At 35.2% G+C, this 12,216-nt stretch overlaps 1 protein-coding gene across 1 annotated transcript; it reads right to left on the bottom strand.

Annotated features, from left to right (window-relative positions):
• Window positions 1-1,017: 1,017 nt before the first annotated feature.
• On the bottom strand, window positions 1,018-4,014 carry LOC148852651 (uncharacterized). The gene is made up of 8 exons (XM_088945839.1): window positions 3,457-4,014; window positions 3,088-3,228; window positions 2,836-2,910; window positions 2,481-2,697; window positions 2,006-2,129; window positions 1,826-1,878; window positions 1,481-1,727; window positions 1,018-1,327 (listed from the first exon to the last, which is right to left on the bottom strand). The coding sequence occupies exons 1-8, from the start codon at window positions 4,012-4,014 to the stop codon at window positions 1,018-1,020; spliced, it is 1,725 nt and encodes a 574-aa protein (XP_088801965.1).
• Window positions 4,015-12,216: the final 8,202 nt, after the last annotated feature.

The raw sequence follows: 12,216 nt of genomic DNA, 5'->3' as shown, positions 1-12,216 counted from the left end.
CAATTTCATAGGTCTGGGATGTTCCACCCCAAAATCACAAAGGACACTCTTCAATCATTTTAATTCACACGTTGTGGCAGCCAGAGACCTGTACTCTGCTTCTGTAGATGACTGTGAGACGGTATGTTGCTTCTTGGTTTTCCAAGAAACAGGAGACCATCCAAGCATTACAAAGTACGCAGTTAAAGAGCGTCGTGTCAAAGGACAATTGGCCCAGTCAGATTCACAATAAGCATATAATCTGAGATCACTGTTGACGCTCAAGATGATTCCCTGTCCTGGATTTCCTTTTAAGTGTTGGACCACCCATAGAGTTGCATCCCAATGTTCTTGTCATGATTGTTGCATAAATTGAGCCAATATATGCACATAATAACAAATCTCAGGCTGTGTTATAGTAAGATAAATTAATCTCCCTACCAGACATCTATATTTTTCTAGGTCATCCAGGAACTTCCCGTCGGCCAGTGCAAGTCGATGATTTTGTTCCATGGGCAGATGGGCCGATTTATCCCCCAGCAATCCTATTTCAGAAATAATATCTAGTGCATATTTTCGTTGGCAGAGATAGATGCCCTCATCTCCTCTAGCGACTTCGATGCCAAGAAAATACTTTAGTGTCCCAAGATCCTTCATGTGAAAGCACCGACTCAGATATTGTTTGAATTGATGTATCATCTCCCCATTGTTTCCTCCTACAACAAGATCGTCCACATACACCAAAACACATAGTGTAGCTTCGTTTTTATGGTAAGTGAATAAAGAATAGTCTGAATGTGATTGAGTAAAACCATACATCTTCAACGTCGTACCTAATTTGGCAAACCAGTTTATGGGTGCCTGTCGCAATCCGTACAAAGATTTGCGTAGACGACATACTTTCCCTGAATGTGTAGATGAAAAACCGGGTGACAATCGCATATACACCTTTTCCGCCAGGTCACCATGCAAAAAGGCATTATGCACGTCCATCTGATGAAACTCCCACTTTCGTGCCGCTGCTACAGCCAAGAACAACTAAACAGTCACCATCTTTGCCACTGGTGCGAAAGTCTCATTATAGTCTATCCCGGCCTTCTGGTTGTTCCCTAAAATCACCAATCTTGCATTGCGTCTTTCGATCATTTCATCTAAATTATACTTGATCTTGTATACCCATTTGCACCTGATCGCTTGCTTCCCGGGGGGCAACGGTTCAAGGGTCCAAGTCCCATTATGCTCAAGAGCTTCAATTTCTTCCTTCATGGCTCGTCTCCAATGTGACTCACAGATTGCTTCTGAAAAATATGTGGGATCTTTCCCTGTAGTTATAGCTGCCAAAAACTGTCTATGTCTCAAAGAAAAGTTAGTACAAGTCACGTAACGTGTAATAGGATAGGACGCACCTGAGGAGTGGCATGGTGTGGCATGATCCGCGAGGGGGTTGTTAATGTGCTGTGCTATGTGGCATATATAGTCCTTCAGCTTCTAAGTATGATACATTTCCCTACATTCTTGGCCAAGGTTTTCACCTTCACTGTTGCTTTCCAAGTTCACGTTGCCCTCTCTCTGTTCATTAAGATCTTCACCACTCCCCCTGGCTTCCAGAGTCAGATCTTCTTCAGAAGTTGATGCATCATTCGAATTGTCCGCACTGTTCACCTCATGGTCATCAAAGAATTGTGCATCATTATTACAGACAGACAGTTGCTCGACCACATCGGGGTTAAGGGATTCAGAAACAACAACTTTATAAGGAAAGATATGTTCAGAAAATACAACATCACGAGATACAAAGAACTCATTTGTATTTAAGAGTCTTCATCCTTTCTTACAAAAAGAGTACCCAACAAATAGGCACCTTCAACTTCGAGAACCAAACTTGTCTTTGTCACGCCCCTGATAATGAGAATGACATAAACACCCAAAAACATGAATATGTTTGTAAGTTGGTTCCTTCCCAAACAGCAATTCACATGGACTCTTTCCATCAAGTAAAGTACTTGGAGTACGGCTAATCAGGTACCCGGTAGTCAACACACATTCACCCCAAAAATTCACTGGAAAATTTGCCTGAAAACGCAAAGCATGTGCAACATTCAAAATGTGTCGATGCTTGCGATCCACCCTGTCGTTTTGCTGAGGTGTCCCTACACAAGATGTTTGTTGAATGATGCCATGAATATTACAGTAATTACTCAAGGTTACAAATTCTGACCCATTATCACTCCTTATCACCCTAACCTTACTGTCGAATTAGGTCATTACCATGGCACAAAATTTCACAATGTTAGCACTAACTTCACTCTTTTCTACCATTAAATAATTCCACACTGCCCGTAAGTAATCATCAACGATGGTCAGGAAATATATAGCACCACATGAAGTAGGAGTACGATATGGTCCCCAAACATCACAATGAATTAAGGCAAAAGATGTAAAAACTTTATTAGAACTTAGAGAAAACACATCACGAGTTTGTTTATCTCTTAAACAAATACCACACAACTCACTGGATGTTTCTTGTCTAGCAAGTTTATTTTTAATAGTAGGAAGTAAACTAACAACTTGTTTTGAGGGATGTCCCATTCGCCTGTGCCATAGCTCATATGAGTCCACCTTTGCCAACATGCATGCACTTGTTCTTGCCACACAATACCAAAGATAGACCCCATCACGCTTCTCACCCACACCAATCATTGTCCTCGAAGTGGGGTCCTGCATCACACATAATTTGTTAGAAAACGTGATTGTACATTTTAATTCATCAACAAATTAAGGCACAGATATCAAGTTACAATTCAAGTTGGAAACATATAAAACATGTTTTAAGTTCAATCATTTCCCAAGTTGTACTTCTCCTTCTTGCAACGCCATCATATTCTTTCCATCAGGGAGTTCAACGGCACAAGGAGCGATTTCATGCACATTCTTCAACAGCTCCAAATTCTCAGTCATATTATGAGAACACCCTGAGTCAATCAACCACATTTTCTTACCCGTCAATTTTTATGAAGTGGATTCCTTGCGAGAATTGATCATCGCCATTAATGTTGCCCATTGTTCATCATTAAGTCCGGAAAAACCAGTTTTATTGCTGGTTCATACAGCTGTAGCAGTGGTGCTGGTGCCGCAGCTTCCTGGTGTCTGGACAGCATTGGCCGCCGTTGAACCAAATCCTCCTCGTCCTCCATGACCACCAGAGCGACCTCCTTTGCCTACAAACCACCAATCTGGGTAGCCTACAAGCTAGAAGCATTCGAGTACCTCATGTCCAGTTTTCCCACAGTGAGAGCACGTCTTCTCATCCTTGTTATGAGATTTGGTTCTATTTCCAGTTTGCACAGCAAATCCTACAACCTTTGCTCATTCTTCACGTGCTCGAGCCACCATTTTGTGTCGTTCTTCTTGCACAATTATTGTATGTATTCAGTTCAAAGAAGGTAAAAGTTTTGTACTCAAAATATTCAATCTAACAGTGCCATAAACTACACTGTAAAGACCCATGAGGAATTGATGAATTTTCTCCTTTTCCCGCTCCAACGACAGCTCAGTCACCGCTCCACACATGCATTGTGGGTTCTTCACATACCTAGCCAACTCCTCCCACATGGTCTTCATCTTTTCATAATATGCGGATACAGTCATATCTTCTTGTTTGCAATTGGCCAAGTCGCTCTTCAATTGGTGAATCCGCAAATCGTTCCCGATGGTGAATTGTTCCCGAAGATCCTCCCACGGTTCCTTTGCTGTCCCCATATAGGAGATCGTAGACCGGAGCCCTAGTTCTATGGTATTGAATATCCATGCTACCAACATGGAATTCACACTATACCAATCTTCCAATTCATCGGTATCATCACCAGGTTTCGTCACATTTCCTTCAAGGAAAGCTAATTTCTTCTTTGCCCGGAACGCGTTCTTCACAGCTTTGGCCCATTCATCATAGTTATCCCCTTTCAAGACAATAGGGGTCACGACCAAGCCGGTGTTGTCCTGCGAACCAAGGTAATAAGGAGATTTCAAATCAGTCATAGTGTAAGTATGGCTTTGATACCATAAAGAATAATTGCATGAGTCGAAATTCAAAGGAATGACTCTTCTATCTTGCTTTCAATGGAGGCAATCGCCCCATATATATACAATTACATCATGATCAATGTAGCAACTCTAGAAAATAGCAACTTCCTAAAACAATGCCTTCTTAAAACTCTATCTTCTTAAAAAATCCATATGCACAATATTAGCAACTTCAACTTCCTAAAATAGCACCTTCCTAAATACAATATTAGTAACTTCCTAAACACAATATTAGCAACTTCCTAAAACAATATCTTTCTAAATATATACAATATCTACAATATCTCCATTAATTATAACATATAATTGATAAGAGCAGTTAAATATGTTGATCTTATATATTTTGATGATAACAAACTTATTGAGAATATTAATATTGTGATTGTGTAACAATTTTAGTAAGCTTTATTGTGCTAATAATGTATTAAAGAAAGAATTCTACACAAATGAAGAAATTGAAGTTTCGTTGAGTTAACTGCCTAATCCTCATATTCTCAACACCATCATCACATTTCTCGAGCCAAGGAAGCTCCAAGCAATTCAAGAATATCAAGATTATTGAAGAACTTAATGATTTTGAAAATGCTCAAAGGCCAATGGCTACGACAACTCATTGAGGAGAAAACTACATCAAGCCATTATCAAATTATGTCAATATTTTAGGATCTTGATATAACCGGCCAGTTGCATATAATGCACTCTCTTGATAATCAGTAAGACTGAACTTAGCATAGGCAACCTTATAGACCAATGGCTAAAATATGTTTGATTCTTAAGATTTCTTAGACTTAAACAAGTGATTTTAATTAGAAATATATATTTTGAAAGCCAATGAAAGAGATCACAAACCTTTGGACAATAATTTCTAAGATTTTTAAGTGCTAGGTTGTTTATTAAGCAAGATTGACTGACTCCACAGAGTAGCCGGCTACTCAAAAATGTATAATCGACTAACTGTGATAGTCAAGTCAAGTTTATGAGATATAGTCAACTACCCCAAATTGCATAATGGACTAATTGTGACAACCAATGCATAAAATGTTAGGACTTTAAGATATATAGTTAACTATCCCAAAAGGCATAATCGATTAACTGTGATAACCAATACATGAAATATACCTTGTCTAAGAAGAGTAATTGACTACCCAAAAAAGTATAGTTGATTAACCCAAACAGACTAAGTTCAAAATGATACCAATCAACTGACTTGGAGGAACGAGTTGACTAGGAGAGAAAAGGATTCCTCTCTTTATCAAGTAGTCCACTAACAGTTTTGACAATTGATTGGTTCAAAGAAATTTGACTGTTTGAAAGAACAAATGGCTATTTCCATCTATAGAATGCCTTCTAACATTTTGGAGAAATTTGAATCATTTCTAAGAAATGAAAAAGTCCTTCCAATGGTTAAAAAATGGTCATTTGCTCTCAAGTCCTCTATACATAAAGGAGTTTAGCTTGATTCAAAACAAGGAAAGAGAAATCAAGAAAAAACCAACTAGAGCTTTCCTTATTCATAGTTTACAAAGAAAGCAAGTTAGCTAGATTCCTTTTGTTGAAGAGATTCTTGAGGTTCAATAGTATTAAATGTGAGAAAATCTAGGAATCCCTTGAGCTTGTATAGTCTCATCCATCTATTGTATACCTCTTTACTGAGTTGATCATTTGTAGAGAAACTTTAGCAATTGAGTTATTTTATGCTTATATTGTTATATTTGCCTACTTAGAGGTTTCTCTTGCTATAAACTTGTTATGCTAGAAAATAAATATCTTTATGAAGGTAGGGTGTTCAATGTTTTTGAAGACACCCAGAAGTCTTGCTAGTTAGGTCTTCTTGGCACTTGTGAAGTCCAACTAGTTTAAGTCTTGTAGGCATCTGTTGTAAAGGCTTTGCTAACACCTAAGAAGTCTAGATGGTTAGTGGAAATCCTCAATAATGGTTTGAATTAAGAGACATAGGTAGGATTGGCCAAACCTCTATAAAAATCTTGTGTACCATTGTGTGTAGTTTATTTTTTTTAGGTTTTACAGTTTGTGTGTTTACTAACTTTACTAACATTCTCAAATGACTATAACAACTTGAAGTTCTTGAGATCCTGTAGATATTGCATTTACTTTGTTTTATTTCTATAGATCAACAAGATACAAGGTTTCTTAAGCTACTAACATCACTAACCCTACTAACTACAGTAATTGCTTTACATTTATTTCTTCATTGCTCATTTATTTACTTTCATTGTTCATTTATTATTCAACTATACGTCTACTTTCAATAGTTAATTTGTCCTTGACATTTTCGTAGCAATCTAACAACTACTTGAATCTCAAGTTGGTTCAACTTACATAGTTGGTCCTCTCAACTACCATTAGTGGCTAGTCCTCTCTCTCTAGTTGCTATTTCAAACACACACCATTGATGCAAGTGCCTTTTACTTTTATATGTTTATTTACATTTAGCTATTCATTTAATTTCTTGAATTTATTTATTTTTAACATTTATATTTATTTGTTTAACTACAGTATCACTAACCTGATAGAAATTTATAGTACTTACCCAATTCATTTACTTTCAATTGCCATCATCTTGTTAGCAATTATTTATTTATCTGTTCTTATAGCTGCAACTCTTGTTTTAGCAGATTATCAAGAAGCTTAGCTTTATTATAGGGAAAGGGTTTTGAGCTTGGCTTGTTCGTTTACCCAATTCAACCCCCCCCCCCCCCCAGGCCAAGTCAATATTTTTAATTAAACATTGAGTTTTTCTTTTTCTAAAAAAACATTAAGTAACTTGAAAACCGTTTTGGGTTTTAATTCCATATTCTAATAGTTTAACCATCCAATCCAATTTGATTCTAACAACACTGCTACTACATAACTTGTTTGGGTTGAATATTAGTAGATATCCTTGATTTAGTAAAGATTTTTTTGGTAAAATAAAGAATTTTTCAGAAGCATAGGTAATCCAGGCCCTAATATGGAGGGTCTAGTGATGCTTTTCTTTCCCTTCTTTTTAAGAAAAATGTCATCAGGCCCTCCATGTTAGGGCTGCATCTTTGGTGGGTCCAGCCAAAGCTTTTGTAGAGGATGAGTTTTCAAGATTTAGGATGGGCTTGGGGCATAAAACTCAAGCCTGATTTGACCCTAGATTGTGCTTGGGTTGGATCAGGCCTGACCCCAAAATCTTAGGGTTGGCATAATTGATTTGTGTATATATCTAGGAGGTATACTCTTAGCCTCTCATTTGTTGCCTCAAGAGGCTAAATCGTTTCTAAACATGATGGTGGTTTGGTGGGATTATCCTCCTGATCGTATTGAACAATTGGTATGTTCTGTTTTTGTGTAGTTAATGTAGTTTGTTGGCTTATGGAAAAAGAAGATACCATTATATTATATATTTCGTTTTTTTATGGGTTCACCAATTCATAAATTATTATAAATTTCTAAGTTCGGAATAATTATAGGTGGGAAAATCTATCACAATATAAGAGGGATATTATAGCTTAGCTAATGGAGTTTGGAACAATACATTCAGAAAATCAATGAAAATTTCGTAAGGGAGTAAATCATAAAGTTTCCCTAAACCATAAAATTTTCCTTTTTGACTCTTTTTCTTGTTACTAAGAAAATATATATACTTGGTTATAGCTACAAACATACAGGAAATGTCCTTGATTACTATACTACTTGGGTACATGGTGATAATTATAAAATTTATTAAAACCATGTTTAGCCTTTGCCTTAAAAAATGTATTATATACATTAGAAGCCTTAAACCTGTTGAAAATCTGATACAAATTAATGGGAAAATCCAAAAATCAGGTTTTGGGTAAAATGGAACTGGTTGCTTGGACAGTTCCCTGGCTGAATGATCCGACTATCCGAATCAACAGTGGTTTAAAAACCTTGATTTGTATATTCTGTTTTTATGTAGTTAATATACTTTGTTGGCTTATAAAAAATAAAAGATATCATTATATAAACAAATTAATAACAAAATTATATATTTTGTTTTTATAGATTCGTCTATTTCATAAATTTTCATAAACTTATAAATTAGAAATAATTATAAATAGAGAAATCTATCACAATATATTCAAAAAATCAATAATAAAAACTTCTATATGGAGTAAATCATAAAATTTCCCTTTTTAAGTTTTTTTTTCTTTGTTAATTAGAAAAATATATACTCGGTTACAACTACAGCCTTACAGGCAGTCTCCTTGACCGTACTACTAGGGTACATGGTGACAATTATAATAAATTTATTAAAACCATGCTTTATGTGCTTCATTGAAGCCTTAAAAATGTGTTGTATACATTGAAAGCCTTAAACCTGTTGAAAAGTTTATCACCTTGAATGGGAGGACAAGATATAGTTGTTTTTATTTATTTAATATTTTGTCGGCATATTTATTTAATATTTTGAAAGGAGATTTCTTTTCCTTCAATTTCTTTGTTTATTTATTTGGTAGGAGAGTAGGCATTTTGTGGGTGGGCTAGAAGGGAAGTCACCATCTTGGGTAGGGCTATTTGGAAAAGAAGCCAAAAGCTATCATGTGCTTATGCAACTGGGAAGGATGATACAAACAAAATCATAAAGTGGCTTGAATGTGAGAGGGAGGTGATGGTAGTCCATCCATCAATTTCTTAACACAAAAATGAGAAACACAGATATACCTTATTTGGATTCTATCCCCTTTTTATTTAGGGCCTGTTTGGTGTGTCATTGTGCATGGTCTTTCAGCTGTTTATAAATTAGGCAGACCGATTTTCAGTCTATTTCTATTTGGGACACAGAAGATCTAGTCGCTAAAAGCTGGAGTGTTGAAAAGACACGAAAAACCCATTTTGGGCTGATTTCAGAAAGCTGCAAATGAATCTTTTTGTGTTTTTTATATTTTATTCTTGCATGAAAAGACACAGAAAGACGTGCGCTGCCAAATGTGATTCTGGCTGCTCAGATCTTTATGCAAAAGCACAATACACTTTTTTATTGTCAGAACTACCAGAAGATCTTCCCAAAAAGATGCACCAAACAGGCCCTTAATCTTTCAATGAATTATTATTATTATTATTATTATTATTATTATTATTATTATTACTACTACTTGATGTTCTTGAGAGGCTTCTCACACGTGGTTTGGGTCCTGTTGGTCCTACTTAATCTACTAAGTTTAATTATTATTCTTTTTTTACATGACCACATTTTTTATTATATAACGCTAAGACTATGTTTGGTTTGAGCAGAGAATAAGAGAGATACATAAATTAGGAAAAGCTTATTAACAAATTTTGTGAAATTCCTTAGGCTGTGTTTGATTGCAGTATAAATTTATTTGTATTGATTCAAAACTATGGCAGCACAAATGATTTGTATGCAATTTTTTATTTATTTTGTTTCAAATTTTACCTTACTTTATTTAGTTGTAGTACAAATAAAGTAAAGTAAGACCTAAAGTAGAATAAAGTAAAATTTAGAACAAAATTAAACCAAAATTTACATTTTGCGAAATTACTTGAGAACACTCCCCCAACTTTCTGTTTCACTTTTATTTTTTTATCAAACCAAACACAGCCCAAAGGATAGATCAAGATATTTTATTTTTTTGTGACTAATAAAATAGATAAGATCAAAGAATATCATAGTAATTATTTTGTAATGGAGGATTTCTGTCTTGTAATACACCAGTTCCTTAACAAGATACACTCTCCCCATCTTCTCCATCGTTATCAGAATGCATCCTTATTTGCATTGACACATTCATCATAGGTAATTTATTGTATATTCGATGGGAAGATCCATGATGCAAAAAAGACATGATACCACAAAGGCTTGACCAATCACAACCCTCGTGAATTTGATGAAAACCCATCTGATTGGTTACTTTTATGATGTAGGGTTGTAAGTTTTTCTGTATCACATCTTTTTGGCATCGTAGTCAATCCATCATTATTAGAATGCATCCTTAATTACTTTGGCACATCCATGATAGGTTATTCATTGTATATTTGATGGAAAGATCTATGATGCAGGAAAGACATGATACCGAAAAAGTATCATATCTTTTCAACATTACAGTGAATTCATCAATTACGGGTTCCACTATGATATTCGAAAAACATATAACCAATCAACTGAAATCATAGGTTTCAAAATGATCATATATTATTTATCAAAATTCATAGATGGATTTTAATTGGTTAAAACTATTTTCATATCATATCTTTTCCATATGATAGGTCATACACCATACAATTTCAAGTACTTCAACGCTAAGGTTTAATTATAAGTGCCGACAACAACCAACCCATCATTTTGAGGACATGATTAAAGATAATATAGTATTATGATAGCTATAGAGAGATCAGTTAATCATTTCCATTCCAAACTATTCCAATGAGGTGGTCCACTCAATAATTAAATAAGACCCCCACCCCCAAATCTCTCGTATATGTAATATTTTATATATTGATGTTCTTTTTTGATAGTTTAATCAATTTTATCATTTTTTGCGCTTGTGTTCTTTAGTAGGTGGTTGAGGTGATTAGGGTTGGATGGATTGGAAAGGTCCAAATAATCTAATTGAGGCATAATACAAATCAATACAACTTAAAGCCAAAATCAATCCCATTAATATTCTATTTCAAATTGAAATTGAACTTTACTCTTGGATTCGGATCAGATCCAGATATTCTATATCATTAACAAATAAAGTAAAAAGTGGTTCAAATACTAATATAATGAATTAAAATCGCATAAAAAGAGATATTTTAAATTGTTCTTTAGATCATCTTCCCTTGTAATAAGTTGAAAACAACAAATATCATAGGACAAAACAGTATTAACACATATACAATAGCCTAAAAACCATTTTGGCTGCCACTCAATTGGTAGATGGCAGTTCCAATCTTACTCTTTTAGGCTATGTTTGGTTTGAAGGAAAAGGTAGGGAAATGAAGGAAAACCTATATAAAGTTTGTAAAGGTTTTCTGCCTTTCCCTTCTTTTCCCTACTCTTTCCTTCAAATCAAACATATTCTTAGATTCAGTATGTGATTCGAACGAAGGAAAAACCAGGAGACACAAGATAACCTGCATAAGGTGTTTTAAAACCTGGCCCGGAGCTTGAACCATTTTTCGCTCTGGGTCGACAGGTCTGTGGTTCACCATTTGAGTCATTGGGTAAGATGGGTCAACAGGTTTTGTGTAAGATAGCAGTTTGAGTTTGGAAATTAACCTCAACCAGTATTATAACCGGGTCACAGGGCTGGACTGGCCTTGTTAATGATGGGTTAAAAACACTACATACATGCTACTATTATAAATGTAAATGAGAGTGGAATTTTTGTTTGATTAAAATATCTTAATTTTTTAGGGTTGTGACAGAAATGTAATTTGAACAATCACTTTTCTCCTCATTCAAATCCTTCTCATTAAGTCTTATATTTAAGGTATTAATTCCCATTAACATTCATTGAATCCTATTGTAACTAGAATATCCTTACTTTATTTTGAATTTGGTTTCTCTCTAACAAGGCACAAAATGTAATTTGAAATACTACATCTCTTCTCATTCAATTACTAATATGGCTCCATTTGGGAAAAAGTAGCGTTTAGCAAGAATGCATCCATGTCTTGACAATGCTTGCATTCAAAATGAAAGCAAAGTTTGCATCAAAAAATGGTACAAACTTGTGCACTCAAAGTTGATCAATGTTAAAAAGGTATATTGTAGTCTTGGGATTCATGTTTCATCTCACAACTAAAAATCATTTGGCAAGAAATTAAGTTTATCAATGTATAACTAAGCCAACTTTGCATTTGCATGGACTAGAATATACTCTACATATTTGCATTTTTACTCTATTTAAACTCTTCTCAAGCAAAGCCTATGTAATTTGGACTATTACATTTCTCCTCGTTCAATTCTCAGCCATATGTTTAATATAAAAACTAATGAAGCACAAACTATGCTGAGTCCCTCCTACAGCTCGGATGAATCTGATGAGATCGACAGGCCAGTTCTACAAAGCAAGAACACGTCAAAGAGCCCGAGGGAATGACCCAGGCAAGGGATCACCAATGGTCAAATTAGTACCGAGCTATTTATGGCGAGAGGGAGAGAGAGAGAGAGAGAGGGAGATTACGGAGGAATACGGT

Source organism: Nelumbo lutea, chromosome 5, assembly GCF_056320005.1.
Source record: "Nelumbo lutea isolate HS-2025 chromosome 5, American lotus-T2T, whole genome shotgun sequence".
Classification (NCBI taxonomy): domain Eukaryota; kingdom Viridiplantae; phylum Streptophyta; class Magnoliopsida; order Proteales; family Nelumbonaceae; genus Nelumbo; species Nelumbo lutea.
Note: the sequence above shows the minus strand (reverse complement) of the source record. Positions and strands in the feature narration are given on the sequence as shown.